Source organism: Anolis sagrei, chromosome 2 (assembly GCF_037176765.1).
Source record: "Anolis sagrei isolate rAnoSag1 chromosome 2, rAnoSag1.mat, whole genome shotgun sequence".
NCBI classification, from domain to species: Eukaryota; Metazoa; Chordata; class Lepidosauria; order Squamata; family Dactyloidae; genus Anolis; species Anolis sagrei.
In genome coordinates this window covers 17,372,732-17,389,812 of record NC_090022.1, presented here as the reverse complement: position 1 = coordinate 17,389,812, position 17,081 = coordinate 17,372,732, and the positions used below count along the sequence as shown (strand labels likewise).

The 17,081-nt window shown below is 43.4% G+C and overlaps 1 protein-coding gene across 1 annotated transcript in view; it reads right to left on the bottom strand.

Moving 5' to 3' along the window:
• LOC132765253 (uncharacterized) overlaps window positions 1–11,291 on the bottom strand; it is a 71,189-nt gene extending 59,898 nt beyond the window's left edge. Inside the window, exons 1-5 of the mRNA XM_067464748.1 lie at window positions 10,832–11,291; window positions 7,381–7,476; window positions 5,992–6,222; window positions 5,152–5,174; window positions 1,842–1,960 (exon numbers count right to left, since the gene is read on the bottom strand). Coding sequence (XP_067320849.1) covers window positions 1,842–1,960; window positions 5,152–5,174; window positions 5,992–6,222; window positions 7,381–7,476; window positions 10,832–11,260 — 898 coding nt within the window. The 5' untranslated portion in view covers window positions 11,261–11,291. The remainder of the gene's footprint in view (window positions 1–1,841; window positions 1,961–5,151; window positions 5,175–5,991; window positions 6,223–7,380; window positions 7,477–10,831) is intronic.
• Window positions 11,292–17,081: the final 5,790 nt, after the last annotated feature.

The following is a 17,081-nucleotide window of genomic DNA, read 5'->3' as shown; positions in this document are numbered from 1 at the left end:
AATGCCACCAGGCAAATGGCACCATCCCTCCTGTGACTTTTGCCCACCATTGGAAATTTACCTTTCTGAAGCTCTAGCCCAGGTGACACAGTATCTAGGAAAGCAACTAAAATAAAATAAAACATATATAAGATTAGGCACCACATCATCAATTCACAGTAGACATGTTTTTAAAAGAAACGAAACAAATACTGGTCTCTTATACTGGAAGAATGATACAAGCTTAAGGAGGGAGGGATACACTTTGCTTCTGACATGATTCTTCCTCTGCAAAATGTTCTGTTATATGTTTTACAATTAAGTTGTCCAATCATTTTTCAGGCATCATGCCTGAACAGCAAAACATAGGAAGAGAGAGCAGGAAAGCTTACATCACCAGCTTCCTTTACCAAAGTGGAAATCATAAGAAATGAGGAAAGAAAAAAGAAATTCTTGGATCCAATTTGCAAGAAAGCTCAAAATACCTTCCTGTACGAATGGAGAAAGTACTTAATTTATCTGATTCATTTCAAATCTGCATATTGGATTCAGCTGTTTGCTATAATATGATAAACTTTTCCTCTTCTTTTTTCTCCTGTGGTGTTGGAATTCACCCCTATTTCTTCCACATTGTTTCTGCCTCTGGTAGCAAATCTACCATTAAAAGAAGTAACACCCAAAAAAAATCTAGTTCATTAGCTGAGGTAATCCTTGTAAATGCATATAATCAAGTAGTGGTATCTCTCTGCATGTGTTTGTGCACACACACATTGACTACCATTGTCACAGAACAAAACCAGGTCCTTATAATATAGTGGTTCCCTACCTTTTTTTTTCCACCAGGGAACACTTCACCAGGGATCACTCCCTAACATTAGTACCAAAAGGGTTGCGAATCGGTTTTTGGTCAACTTTATATTCAGTTTGGTTATTTGGGTTGCTGATTCAGAACATTGTATCAGATAGACCACATCAGCTCTGATCAGTTTCTGATACAGAACATATGCCATCCAGTAGTCACCATATGCTCACCCACATAAAACTATATTTAATAATCTAGAGCTGATGTGGTCTATCCAAAGCAATTTTCTGATTAAGCACCTCAAATAACTCCAGCTACAGGCCCTAGCGCCAATTTTCCCTGCATGTCTCACGGACCTTATTTTAGGTCTTACAGCCCACCAGTGGGCCATGGCCCACAGGTTGGGAATCAAAGTTCTAGTAGAAAGAAAAGAGTGCTTGTTCTGCCCCAAGCTGTGATGAGTATAGAACAAAAATGAGAATTAATAATAAATAATAAAATAAAATTTTACTTATATACTACTCTATCTCTCCGAGGGGGACTCAGGGTGGTTTCCAAGTAACATCACCAAAACATACAGAATAAACAGCATAACATAAAATTAACAAAACGACATAAGCATAAAATTGTCACAACAACACATATATATTAAAATAATCCTGCCTGTTCAGAGCAATTCAAAGGCCAGTCCGAGGCTAGTGCAAACTCAAAATATGAAGGGGCTGGGAATTAAGTACAGTGCTATAACAGGCTAACAGCAATAGCAGGTACGAGTCTGTGGCTCATTTCCAGGGCCTATTAGAGGGATGACCGGGGTAAGAGGTAGGAAGTGTAAGGCCATGTTCAACTATGTTTGGGGTTGGGCTAGAACTGGACATTCTCAAAAGCTTGTTGAAACCACCAGGTCTCCAAGCTCTTACAAAAGGATGGGAGGGATGAGGCCTGTCTTATTTCCCTTCCAAGGGCGCCCCAGAGACGGCAGGCCACCACTGATTTTCCCATATTCCCTGTTAGGCCAGTGAAGAGACCAGCATAACTCCTTGTGAGCACATCTCTTTACCTTGGAACGGCTTCATGGCAGCAACTAGACCGGAATTTAGATCACAAAACTCCCAGATCTTCCATTTCAGCTCTGGAGGGAAAGCCACTGGCTTCTCAGATGTTTGCTTCTCCTCAAACCTAGTGGAGAAAAGGAAAGTTAACCCATCACAAATCCAGTTCAGGTTCCAGAATCCTTGAGAGGTGCAAACAAAAGAACTCAAAGTAGGAAGCAAACTCCAGAAGTTCCGGAGCACACACTGAAGAGACTATTTCTCTGTTCACCTGCTAAAACCCCAAATTCCAGCAGTGAAGGACAAAAAAAAAAAAAAGCAGAAAGTGAAAGACCATGTATATCATTTTCTTTTCTTTTTCTAACTTGTTACCAATGTAATGCTTGTGTGAGAAAGAAAATGCCCTGGCTGAGAAGCTTAAAATAAACTTTCTTTTGTTCCTAGGAATCCCCAAAGTTTTATATTTAGCAGCAAGAACATTGTAAAGAACATGACACACTTGCAACCCTTCTCCCTAATGAATCATATAGGAGCATAGTGTCTAGATCCAGGGAAGTCATACTACCCCTCTATTCCGCCTTGGTTAGACCACACCTGGAATATTGTGTCCAATTCTGGACACCACAATTGAAGAGAGATGTTGACAAGCTGGAATGTGTCCAGAGGAGGGTGACTAAAATGATCAAGGATCTGGAGAACAAGCCCTATGAGTAACGGCTTAAGGAGCTGGGCATGTTTAGCCTGAAGAAGAGAAGGATGAGAGGAGATATGATAGCCATGTATAAATATGTGAGAGGAAGCCACAGGGAAGAGGGAGCAAGCTTGTTTACTGCTTCCCTGGAGACTAGGACGCGGAACAATGGCTTCAAACTACAAGAAAGGAGATTCCATCTGAACATGAGGAAGAACTTCCTGACTGTGAGAGCCGTTCAGCAGTGGAACTCTCTGCCCCGGAGTATGGTGGAGGCTCCTTTGGAGGTTTGTAAACAGAGGCTAGATAGTCATCTGTCAGGGGTGCTTTGAATACAATATTCCTGCTTAATGGCAGGGGGTTGGACTGGATGGCCCATGAGGTCTCTTCCAACTCTATGATTCTATGATTCATTCAAGGGTGCACCAGTGCTTCAATTGACTTGTGTAGGGCTGTCACCACAGCATTTGTTTCTCAAGTGCCCCAAATGGCCAGCCTTAATGGCGGTGTATGTCTGGGCATAAAAATATACAGATGGTTACAAACATCTGACTTACAAACTATTCACAGTTAAGAACAGGGGTGAGACCATAGGAGTGAGAGAAATCTATCTCTCGAAAGGGAAACTCACTCTTGGATAAGTTATCATTGTTGAAAGGGGTCTCCACTGAATCTTTATCCCCAATTCGTGTTACCACAACAACATTTTCTAAGGTTGGCTCTGCATTTCATGGTGCCAGAACACAGTTTATTCAGCATCTTCCAAGTCACCCAGTTTTCTGTGTGCCCAGGAGGGAGTCTCTCTTTTGGTATCAGCCATGGCTTGAGGTTCTGGGTTTTAGCCTGCCACTTTTGGACTCTCGCATGCTGAGGTGTTCCAGTGAGTGTTTCTGTAGATCTTACAAAACTATTTTTTGATTTAAGGTGTTGGCATGCTGGCTGATATCCGAACAGGGAATGGGCTGGAGATGTTACTGCCTTGATCCTTTCATTTTTGGCTGCTATTTCACAGCGGATGTCAGATGGTGTAATACTAGCTAAACAGTATAATTTCTCCAGTGGTGTAGGGTGTAGACATCCTGTGATAATGCGGTCTGCCTCAGAGGAGCATGCTTGCTCCATCAATGTTTAACATTTACACAAATGATCAGCAACTGCTAGAAGGGACAGAGAGATTCATGTATGCTGACAATCATGCCATCGCTGCCCAAGCAGAGAGCTTTGAAATGATTGAACAGAAGCTCTCCGAACTGAGGAGTTGAAAGAAAATGGATGGGGAAGAAGTAGGGCCCATCATCAGGGCCAGAGGAAGCAGGCCTATGGGGAGGGAGTCCTGTCTCAGAGCCACAATCCCCAGCTATTCTGTGGAAATATCATTTCACACTGGCGCCTCCCTTCTCCAATATCTCTCCTTCTACTCCATGCTATGTTTGCACAGATTTGTAAGAAAGTGCCAATATTCAGGTGGATAGTAAATGTTTTGTGCCCCCCTTTTCCTTCTGCCAGAACCAGAGCCTTGTGGGTGATAGAGGAAGGGGTAATCTAAAGGCCTCAATGTACCTGGCAAAAGTCCTTTTAGTACAGACTTGCCACTTCCTTCTCCATCTCTATTTTCCACTCTATTAATGAGGGGGCCTTACACCTAAATAATTTCTGATATTCCAGTTTCATTAAATAATGATGTTAAAGCTAACTGTGTGAACATTACTTTTATAGACATTCTGCGCTATACAAGAAAGGCAACAGTCTTGAAATCCACAATTACAATTGTGGAATCACTTGATTTCACCCATTATTGGCACATGGGATTTTATTTCTCTCTTTCTCACTGAGAATCTTCCAATTTACTTCAGAAGTTATTAATCTAATAAGAACTTCCAAGAAATGTTTTTATTGTGATGTTCTTGCATGCCATTTAAAGTTACCAAGTCCCTGACTACAATAGAGAGTGTTGTATTTCTGTTTTATAATTTCTTACATTATTTTTATCTTCTGTCATTTTCTGTTCCTTTTTAGCATACGATACACTTTTTAATGACAAATTTTAGTCCTCTTTATGTGACAGACTCTCTCTCTCTCTCTCTCCTCCAGCATAACCACTACCACCCTTTCAGAAAATGCTTACTCTCTTTAAACCAATTTCTGTCTTGCTGGAAAAGGGAACCATTGCTGTCATCCTTTCAGAGCTCAAGCATCCTGATTGGCTGAGAGATGTATTAATATGCACTGGGTAACAGCCAGAGGTACAATAGAAATATTGTGGGGGAAGATATTAGGAACACAACCATAGTCCACATCCCTTCCGACTGTTTTTGTTGTTGCTCCTATTGTCAAATTGGCATTGTCCCACCTAATGTTGATAATTCCTGCAAATTATTTTTTTTAAGATACAGAGAGAGCTTTCCATTTCAGGATAAATATTGCTGAGTAAACAAATGCAACAAACAATGAGTAGAGATCTAACTATTCCAGTGACACTAGCTATGGGACAAGAGTGCCATAAAATCCAAAGCAGGGTAACATTTTTCTCTGCGACCTGTTAGAGACATTCATTTTCTTCCACAGATCAATGGAGAATCATTGTGTCCACCTGTTATGTCTAACGGAAAAGCTTGGGATCCACTTACCTCTGCAAGAGGTTCCTCGCATCCTAGAGCAGAGAAGAACAAAAGAAGAAGAATGTTATAACGACCAAGGGTCTGATTTGAGGCAGGGCAGACCCTCTTTTAATTGATCCCTCTGAACTTAATTGAGTGTGAGGCTTCTGCGACTAAAAGCCCCAAAAATCAAAAGCTGGTACTAAAGCATGAAAGCTGGAACTTTCTTCTTTGGCCGACAAAGCCTTTTGAAAGCGCACTGGCAGCCAGCAAACTAAAAGAACTGATAAGCCATCGGCTCACTTGAGGTATCTTAGAAAAGAGTGTGTTGGTATTAGCCCTCAGGCTTGAGTTTTCTGAGGCACCCTTTAAAGATAGTTCTTTAAAACATTCGCTGCCACCATTAGAAACTAGTTTGCTGCTTGAAACAAAAATACTAAATAAGAGATTTGATTTCAATTAACTTATCCATGTAATTCTATGTGAATACAAATGAATCAAAATCCTAAACATTTCCGAGGAGGTTTAGATCTCATGCATACACCCGGAGTGCTCTGGCTGAGACTTCTACACCGCCCATGCCAATTTGGAAATGCAGGATTCAATAGGATATTGCCACAGAACTTAAAAGAAAATACAGTGCTATATTTGTGTTGTGTAAATGGGCACTTCCTAGAATAACATCGAAGCAGATTCAAAATGCAGGCAGCTGTGCTTAACTAAAACAATGCATAGTTGTTTCCATAATTACCAAAGAGAAGATGTTTTGTAATGGATCTTGTCCATGCCAGAAAAACTACTTCCAAAATATTACAGTTTTGTATGTAGTTTTCCCTTCGCCCACATCTAGTTTCTTCTGTCCAGCCTTACCTGCAGCAGTTCTGCTGGTGGCAGCTGACATTTCTCTTTCATCTCCTCAATGAGACTTTCCAGAGAAGATTGTTCCCGGGAAAGTAAGACCAAGTGTTCATCTCTTTTCCTTACAATCTGCTTCTCCAGCTCCTCCATCTGGGCTCGGAGATGATTCTCCTGTTCTTCCAGAAACTGCCGTATTTCTGTGATTTTTAGTAAGGCTGTTTCCATTTCTGTTTTTGTCTGCTTCTGCAGAGAGCAGAAAGAAAAGCAAGTAAATGAGTGTTACATTAAGATAGCAGTTGCTGAAGTGAAAAATAGAGAGGGCTCCTAGAATTTCAACAGAAGCTTCATGACAAACAATCAGGTAAAACTCCTTGTTGTTGTTGTTGTGTGTCTTCCAGTCAGTTCCCTCTTATGCTTTTATTTATTTATCGTGTCATCAGCAACCATACCATATTCTAACAGAACAAAACAAACACACAGATTAAAAGGAAAAAGAAAAAAAACACAGATTTTGCAAACTTGGTAGTTGGTTAAATGTCCTTTGACCAGTATCTGGCCACTTGGAGTGCCTCTGGTGTTGCCGCAAGAAGGTCCTGCATGTGGCAGGGCTCAGGGTGCATTGCAGCAGGTGGTCTGTAGTTTGTTCTTCTCCACACTCGCATGCCGAGGATTCCACCCTGTAGCCCCATTTCTTAAGATTGGCTCTGCATCTCGTGGTGCCAGAGCGCAGTCAGTTCAGCGCCTTCCAAGTCGCCCAGTCTTCTGAGTGCCCAGGGGGGAGTCTCTCATTTGGTATCACCCATGGATTGAGGTGCTGGGTTTGGGCCTGCCACTTTTGGACTCTCGCTTGCTGGGGTGTTCCAGCAAATGTCTCTGTAGATCTAAGAAAACTATGTCTTGATTTAAGTCGTTGACGTGCTGGCTGATACCAGCGGATGAGCTGGTCCTTTCACTATTGGCTGCTACTTCCTGGCGGATGTCAGGTGGTGCAATACCGGCTAAGCAGTGTAATTTCTCCAGTGGTGTGGGGCGCAGACACATTGTGATAATGCGGCATGTCTCATTAAGAGCCACATCTACCGTTTTAGTGTGGTGAGATGTGTTCCACACTGGGCATGCGTACTCAGCAGCAGAGTAGCATAGCGCAAGGGCAGATGTCTTCACTATGTCTGCCTCTTATGCTGACCCTAAGATGAATCCATCATGGGGATTTCTTGACAAGATGTATTCAGAGGTTGAGTGGCATTGGCCTTCCTCTGAGGCTAATGTCACAGTATTGGGTTCATGATCAGTCTTCATACCATCCAAAGATTTATATGATTGAGCTGCATTTTAGAACATGGTTTTACACGTTGTTTTAAGTTGTGTTTTGGCCATAATCACATGTACTCCTATACTTACAAGCAGGTCTTGGGCTTCCTTTTCTGTCTCTGCTTTATACACCAGAATCTTTTCTCTCTTCTTCACCAGTTTATCCTGACGAAGACTCATTAAAACCTGCAGAGAAACAAACATCCAGTTTTCATTGAAAGGCAACAGCAGCATTTCACACAGATACATATGCAAGTGCAATGTCATACATTTCTCTGTGTTGAAATTCATTTTCTTAATTTTAGCCCAGCTCTAATTTGATAGGCCATTTTGGTTTCTGGCTCTGTCATCTGGGGTATCATCTGCAAATTTGATAAGCGTGCTTTCTAACCTGTCATCCATCAGTGATTATTTTTAAATGTTTTTATTGAGTAAAATCAATGGGATACAGAATATAAAAAGGAGAAACATCTAGAGATAGTAAAATATATTGAATACAAGAGGAGCCATTGGGAAACACGTTTTTTAAGATGGGGACAACCTTTTCACTCCTCCAGTCCGCTGGTACTCTGTTTTCTGGGAATTCTTGAAGAAATTCCAAAACGGTTTCTGCCAGTTCTTTTAATATCTTTGAATGTAATTTATCTGTTTCCATTAGTGAGTACCACTGATGTGGACAAGCTGCTGAGGGAAGGAAGGACAACCTGCTTTCAAAAAAGCCTTTGACTCACTCCCACACAGCTGGATCATCAAGTGCCTAGACACCATTGGCATTTGTAAAAACATTGGCACTTTTATTGAAAATACGATGAAGCACTGGAAAACTGAACTGTTTGTTGGAAATAATTTTGCTACTCTTATGAATTCTAATGTATATCTAATATGCAGGATGTATTTCCATTGTTATAAATTGAAAATAATTAAAGCATAGTGATTAATCACAAAAACAATATGTATGGACAACTGATGATGGGATTTGCAGTTCCTTCAACCAATTCAGCTCTGGCTTCCACAGACCACTGAGATACCCCATGGATTACAGGCATGGACTAAACTTGGCACACAGAATGACCAACAGAAAATACTGGATAAGGTTGGGAGGAATTGACAGTAATTTATGGGAGATGTAGTTCACCTACATCCGGAAGCATTGTGAACCCAAACGACTATCGATCTAAACCAAACTTGGCACAAATACTCAATATGCCCAAATTTGAACACTGGTGGAGTTTGTGGGAAAATGGATCTTGATATTTGGGAGTTGCAGTTGTTGGGATTTATAGTTCCTCTGCCATCAAAGAGAATTCTGAACTCCAACAACAATGGAATTGAAACGAAGGGCATACAGAACTCCCATGACCAACAGAAAATACTGAAGAAGCTTGGGGAGAAAATATCTTAATATTTGGGAGTTGCTGGGATGTATAGTTCCCCTGCCAACAGAGCACTCTGAACTCCTGCAACCATGGAATTGTATCAAACTTGGAAGACAGGACTCCCATGATCAACAGAAAATACTGGAGAGGCGTGGGAAAAATAGACCTTGGCATTTGGGAGTTGCTAGGATGTATAGTTCCCCTTCCATCAAAGAGCATTCTGAACTCCTGCAACCATGAAACTGAATCAAACTTAGCATACAGAACTCCCATGACTAACAGGAAACATGGGACAGGCTTGGGGAAAATATACCTTGACATCTGAGTGTTGCTATTAATTCTGGAGGGGTCTGGGCTCTGATACTTCGGGTAGCCTGGCAGGCGGTGGGAGCTAGCTGATCGAGGCTGCGCTGCATGGCCTGACCTCAGGGGGAGCCTCTCACCCGGCTCCCACCTCCTGCAGCATGGCATGCAATGGGAGCCAGGTGATCGAGGCTGCACCGCATGGCCTGGCCTCATGGAGAGCCTCCCACCCAGCTCCCAGCTCCTGCAGCATGGCAGGCAGCAGGAGCCAGGCGATTGAGGCTGTGCCATGTGGCCTGGCCTCATAGAGAGCCTCCCGCCTGGCTCCCGGCTCCTGCAGCATGGCAGGCAGCGGGAGCCAGGTGGTCTAGACTGCGCCGCATGGTCTGGCCTCCCAGGGAGCCTCCCACCTGGCTCCCTCCTTGTGCAGCCTGGAAGACAGTGGGAGCCAGGAAATCGAGGCTGCACCCCATGGCCTAGCCTTGTGGGGAGCCTCCCGCCCAGCTCCTGCCTCCTGTGGCCTGGCAGGCTGCAGAAGGCAGGCCATCAAGGCTGCACCTCGCGTTGACCCTTTCACCCCACTCCGAATTAAAATGAACAACGAATTAAAATTGCAGAAAAGAAGATTCCACCTAAACATTTAGAAGAATTGCCTGACAGCAAGAGCCATTCAGCTACCTCAAAATGATGTGGAGTCTCCTTTTCTGCAGGTTTTTAAAAAGAGGCTGGATGGCCATCTGTCAGGAATGCTTTGGTCCTACATGGAAGAGAGTGGATTGAGTGGCGCTTGCCCACTGCCATCCACCATGAACAGTGCAGGAGAGTGTGTTTTTTTCTCTTTGGGACCAAAAAAATTACTATACATCTTTGGAACCATAAACAAGTTACTGTAAAACAGGTTAGAAATTACAATTTAATGTCAGTTGTCGCTATTGTTTAACACACAATATGGGATGTGCAATAACCACATTAACAATACAGATCTAAACCTAGTAAGGAAACGTCACTTTTCTTATGAACTCCAGATTTCTCCATTAGATAAACAGAACAGACTGGTAGCTATTTTAGCAGTGTATTGTTGAAGGCTTTCATAGCCGGAATCACTGGGTTGTTGTAGGTTTTTTCAGGCTATATTGCCATGTTCTAGAGGCATTCTCTCCTGATGTTTCGCCTGCATCTATGGCAAGCATCCTCAGAGGTAGTAAGGTCTGTTGGAACTAGGAAAAAGGGTTTATATATCTGTAGGATGACCAGGGTGGGACAAAGGACTCTTGTCTGCTGGAGTTATGTGTGAATGTTTCAACTGACCACCTTGATTAGTACTTGATGGCCTGGCAGTGCCTGGGACAATCTTTTGTTGAGAGTTGATTAGAAGTCCCAGATTTTTTTTCCCTCTCTGTTGTTTTGCTGTTGTAATTTTAGAGGTTTTTTTTAATACTGGTAGCCACATTTTGTTCATTTTCATGGTTTCCTCCTTTCTGTTGAAATTGTCCACATGCTTGTGGATTCCACATGGTTGTGGATTTTAGCATTGCTTCAAGGTGACTACAAGGCAGGGAGAAATTTTGTTTTAACCTTCTCCATGGTGTTCTCTAGAGGGTATAATCTTATCAGAATCCTATAATTTGCAAGCTATTAGACTGATTTTCCCCTTACTAAAAGGTGGGAAGCAAAGGTGACTACATTCAATTTTACCATCACATATACTGAGTTCAACAAACCTTTTCCTCTGTTTCAGGTAAGAAATTGTTATTTTGAGTCAAGCGATAACATTTTCGAATGCAAGTGCATCTTCATAGACTTCCCCAGGAAGCTTCCACAGGCATTTCCTTCCCTCATCAAACTTCACAAGAGTTTCTTACCTTGTAGTCTTGAGCAGCCGTCCCCAGAGGAATCCTCCTATGATCAATGTGCTCCCTGTCACACATCTCACAGATGGGGGTTTCGTCATCTTTACAGAAAAGCTTCAGAGGTTCCCGGTGTTTTTCACAGACACTCTTGTTGCCTTTTGCCTTCTTGGGTCCCTGAAGGCTGAGTATCTTCACTTTTTCTACAATATTGGCTAGCTGCTGGTTTTTTCTGAGGTTCTCTGGTGCAACGATTTCTCTGCAATCAGGGCAAGAGGTCTCTTTGCTGCCTGTCTTCTTCCAGGTCTGGGTCAGGCAGGCTCTGCAGAAGTTGTGCCCACAGTCTAAAATCACAGGATCCTTGAAATAATCCAGGCAAATAGGACAAGTGGCTTCTTCACAAAGATCCTGCAAGGGATCCTGTGCCCTTGGAGTTGCAGCCATGTCTGACTTACAAATAATGCAATTACTTTCACTTTTCTTTGCATTTACCTGAGGAGCATTTCCTGTGTAAATGATTCACTTGGCATGCCAACATCTGCAATTAACAGGGAGGGAGCCCCTTGGAGAAACAGTTTCTGGATAAAGAACATTCCTTTTTAAAACAAGGCACCAGGGATTTAGTAAACCTGCAATAGTGTGTTTATTTATTTATTTAAGCACTTGCCTCTCAACCTGCCAGCACCTCCAATGCCACATGCAATTATCATCATTATATCATTATAATCCTGCCCTTTTTTAAAAATAATTTTTATTGAATTTTATATAATTACAACGAAAGAGGGGGAATAATATAAGGAGATAGAAAAGTAGGAAAATACAGAGAATATAACCCCGTAGATGGGGGAGAAGAAAAAGAATTTTTTTTTCCAAAAAACCACAAAAAAAAAAGGGAAAGAAAAAAATGGTGGTGGACTCCCTTCTGATTCAGCTCATACAATGTCTTTCATTTACTGTATATATGGAAAAAAAAGAAAAAGAAAAAAAAGGATAAATTCCATAACTCATCTTCCAAATGTCCTCAGTTCAATTATAGAGTGTTCTATATTGTTTTCATGTAGTCTTCGACTGTCGACCAGTTTGTCTCTTTGATTAGAATGCCTGTATTCTTTTTTAATAAAAACGTTAGCCTGTCCATGTCCTTTATTTTGTTTATTTTATTGATCCAGTAGAGCTTTTCTGGTATTTCTTTCTGCTTCCATATTTTGGCGAAGACGATTCTGGCGGCCGTTGTCAAGTACGTGAACAGAATGTCCTCATTAGAATCCAATTTAATATCCTCATCTACAATTCCCAATAGATAGTATTCGGCCTTTCTTGGAAATTTCTTTTTAAATAGTATTTGCATTTCTTCATGGATAATTTTCCAATATTTTTGTGATTCTCTACAGCTCCACCATAGATGGAAAAAGGTCCCCTCATGTTCGTTACATTTCCAACAGGCTTTCGATACATTCTCATACATGCGATTTAGCCTTACTGGAGTCATATACCACCTATGAAACATTTTCATCCAATTTTCTTTTAAGTCTATTGCATAGGTGTACTTAAGTTTTTTCTTCCATATTAGTTCCCAATCGCACATTGCTATTGGTCTTATAATCCTGCCCTTAAAGTCCTTTCAAACCCAGCATATGACTTAAAACGTTTTAACCTGAGATCAGGCATGTAGCTGAGGGGGCTTAAGGGGCATCCTTGTCCGCACCTTGGTTCTCTTTCAAAGCATGGCCCGACTTACCGGGCCAAAGAAGTTGCGGTACAGGGTGTCCCCCACCGCCATTCTTGCCTGAGGGGGGGGCTTCTTCCTCCCAGAAGCCCCCTCTGATGGCGGGAAGGATTCCCGCCAGTGGGTCAAGGGGCCAATGGCCAATTGACCACGCCCCCGCAGGTGAGGCCTGAGCTGGCCTCTCCCTCTTCCTGGACAGCCTTCATAAGGCTGCCCAAGGCTCCCCAGCAGGCAAAGCAGCCGGGTGCCGCGATCCGTGCCAAGTATTCAGAATCAGGAAGCTCCTCAGGAGTTGGAAGAAGCAAGTGCCCAGGCAACAGGACATCAGGCGCCCCTTATCATACAAGACCCTCAGTCAAATCATCCAGGCACTCAAAAGGATCTGCGCGTCTCGCTATGAAGTTAAGTTGTTCACCGCAGCCTTCACGACTGCTTTCTTTGGGGCTCTTCGCCTGGGGGAGGTGGTTGCCAATTCAAAATCTGATGCCTCCAACAGGGCCTTACAGCTCAGGGACATCTCAGTCCAGGACAATGCCCTGGCCCTTAGGATCTGCAAGTCTAAAACGGACGAAAGGGGGAAAGGGGTTTCCCTGTACATCCAGGTTTTGGAACCAGGGCATCTGTGCCCCGTCCGGTCCCTTTCCAGGTTCCTGATCTCGAGGGGCTCTACTCCTGGCTTCCTTTTCATTCACCGAGATGGCAGCCCTCTCACCCGTTACCAGTTCATGGCAGTTTTCCGAGGATCCCTCCAGCATTTGGGCCTTCCTCAGGCGGAGTTTGGTGGGCACTCCTTTAGGATAGGAGCAGCCACCACAGCAGCTGCGGGTGGTGTCCCAGTCGACGTAATAAAATCCATGGGGCACTTATATCAGGCCGGGCCTTCTCCTTGAAGGAACCCGTTCTGCCGGCTGTTCTTTTTCTTCCACCGACAGGGCAGCCATGGGCAGGAAGGAAGGAAGGAGTGACGCGCGGAACAAGCATGGAACAGCGACAGTCAAGTGTCAGCATGCCTAGGATGCAAGCTGAGGACATGGTCCAGGGACTGAGGCAGGCATAAAAGGACAGTGGGAGGCAGGAGGAGGGAGTTCCGCCCGCATTTCATGCAGCTCCTCAAGCATTCAAGAACGGACCTGGATGCAGAACAGAACTTTCATATGGCCAGTGTTGCAATTGGGCTTCCTTTGTTGGGAGCAGGCTCCAGGGTTGGTGGCAAGGGGGGTGCGGTTCCCACCCCCCCCTTGTTGTGGCGTGGGGCATGGGCCCTGGATCTGATTTGGTATCCCCCCTAGCGGTTAGGGGGGACGCCCGGTGGTCCCAGGGGTGCCGAGTTGCATTTGCCCGGTATTGTGCCGGCGGCACCCTGACGTGTGCGGGATCGGGCAGTATTGGGCTGTCCGATCATGATCCAGGACCCATGCTTGGCTGCCAACCCTTGTTCCTGTTATCAATAAATGAGTTGTGGCCATTGTTCATCCCACATCATGTGTGAGTGTACTTCTTGGGTTGGCTGTGGAAGGTGTATCGCACTTGCACACACAACTTTTTAGTGCCCCTGGTTTCAGCCTTCGATGCCGGGAGAGGAAGGGGAATGCGCCGACAGCCCAGGCACCAAAGAGGATGTCGCCACACCACAGACCATTTGGAGGCCGCAATAGGCCTTCACGCCCGTGCATTCGGCAGGCCTTTGCGCCTGTGCATTGAAGTCTCACCACACTTGTAGCTGGGAGTGGTGTGCGTCGAGCCCGTCGGCTGCCTTCTGGGACTCTCTGGATCCAGTTAAACACCAACTCCCATTTGAAAAGGGGCAATAATTCCCCAATCCCTGCCTCTATGCACAGTTGGGCACATTGGTTCTATGTGCCAAGTTTAGTCCAGATCCAGCGTTGGCTTGGTTCAATGCCCTCTGGATAAGGGCACACAGCAACTCCCAGATCCAAGATCAATCACCCCCAATCACTGCCTGTCCTATATGTACAGTTGACCATGTTTGGTCCAGATATGATGTTGGCTGCCTTCAGTGCTTTCTAAATCCAGGTAAACAAAAACTACCATTTGATAAGGGCAATCGTTCCATGTGTCAATTCACTCATACAGAACATTACTGAAAGGTTCATGTCAAATGAAGACATTTTAACCAGTTTCCAGGTTCTCCTCCCTGGGTTTTCAGGTCTAGATAAAGTTCATCATATGGAACAACTGTCTGAATACTTTGAAAATGACGCAGCACTTGCTTCCATCAAGGCCGAGTATATAATATGGTGTAATATTGCACCATCAATTAAGAAAAATACTGAGGTACTTAAAATGTTGGAATTGTATGACAAAACCTATTATCAGTCAATACATTTCCTTTTGACTGTGTTAGCTACTCTACCAGTAACGACATGCAGTGTGGAAAGATAGTTTTCAACCATAAAGAGTGTGAAAAGTGTACCTAGAAGTTTAATGACAGACCAGAGACTTAGTGGACTGGCAATGATTTCCATCCATTGGGACATCACTATCAAACCAGAAAAATTGACAAAATGGCCAGGGAGAAGAAAAGAAGACTGTTGCTATAAAGTAAAGAATAAGTCAAAAATATTCTAAACATTTTGTTAATGAATGTAAATAAATAACATTTATTATTTAAACTGTTATGTTTATTCATATCATGATCTGATCACCATACTCAATATATCCCATATGCATGGGGGTATTGGGGTAACGATACAAAAGGTTTGCTAGGGTAGATCCTCTCTCACTCAGACTCAGCCCCCCCCCCTTCCCCCACCCCCCAGAACCCCTGAATCAAAATCCTAGCTATGGGCCTGCCTGAGATTGTTAGGTCCCCAAATTTTCAATGTTCATGGTTATTTTCAGGCAGGAGAATCCGTACCAGGTGAGATTAGGCAAACCCACACCCTAGCAGTTTTTAAGAAAGATCTAAAAACTTGGCTTTTTTTTAATGTGCTTTCAGAGAGTGACCATCCAACCCATTTTGGTAAGTTTCCATTTACAGTTGTCCACACGATGCACTTTCCCCTACCCTTAATGAAGACCAAACCCCACTGCTCCCCCTTCTCGGGCTCCTCCTTTACAAATACACTTTTTCTATTTCCTGTCTCTTCCAAGGTTTTAACATTTTTAACATTTTATTTTGCACATTTGGCCCGCCTTTTGCGATTGATTTTATTATGTTATTTTGCATTGTCTAATTTATTTTGTTACATTATGTATTTTGTTGTATTTAATTTTCTGTTTTATATCTTATTTTGTTGTATTATTTTTGGTCTCGGCCTCATGTTAGCCACCCCGAGTCCCCATTGGGGAGATGCTGGCAGGGTATAAATAATGATGGTGATGATGATGATGATGATGATGATTAAGAGGAGAGTCTCCAGTTTTTTGGTTTTGTATTTTTTTTTAATTTTGTCAGAAGCGACTTGAGAATATACTGCAAGCCAGTTCTGGTGTGAGGGAACTGGCCACCTGCAAGGGCATTGCCCAGGGGACGCCTGGATGTGTTACCATCCTGTGGAAGGCTTCTCTCATGTCCCTGCATGGGAAGCTGGGGCTGACAAACGGGAGCTCATCCTATCTCAGCAATTCGAACTGACGACCTTCAGGTCTTCAGGCCAGCAGTTCAGCTGGCAAAATGGTTTAACCCACTGTACCACCGGAGCTCCTTAGTCTCCAGTTTGTAGCAGCTTAACTCCAGACAAGATGAAAGAGTTGTATGCAAATCTCTGGCTCAGATATGAAAGTGGAAGCTTGCTACAATTTGCAATGTATATTTTATTTGATGCTGCAGCTTATAAAGGGGGGAACGTATATATGCAGTTACTTATTTGCCTTCCTCCCGGCTTGATCCTAAATTGGCAACTTTATTCTTCCCAAAACTTTTCTGGCATGGAACCATTCAAAGGACTCTTTCCCTCCACTGCCGTCCAAACCCAAATTTCTTCCTTCTTTCATCTACACCTACTTACCTGAGTATTTCCTGTAATCTAGTAGTTTGGGGGGGGGGGGAATAATAATATAACCTCAGACCTTGATTTTTGCACAAGAAAATACTGTATATAACCACAAACATGTATTTTGGTACAAGGAAATATGCTTTTTATTTATTTTGTACTCAAAATATGAGTTTTAAAAGTGGGCATTATGTCCAACAGCTAAATACATAAATCCAGAATGGCATCCAATGTACTTGCAAATTGTTGGGTTTTTTTAAGTACAAGCTGAAAAGCCAAACTCATATCAATAGTGGACACAAAGGGGAGCATTGCTAAGTCTTTCCTGCTACGGATAGTCGATCTGGTCATTCAGTGGTGTAGCTTTTCCTGAGCCACATGGCCCCCTACGGCCCTCTGTGGGCCCCCAAGGCCCTGGGATGGGGCCAACTCATGGCCCCATCCACCAGATGAGCCCCTCACAAACACCCCAAGTCCCCACCATCACCTTCCAACTGCTCTGTAGGCTCCCAAGCCCCATTTCCTCATTGCCATTCATGTCCATTACCCCATCAACTAACCTACCCCATAATCCTCTCTCTTG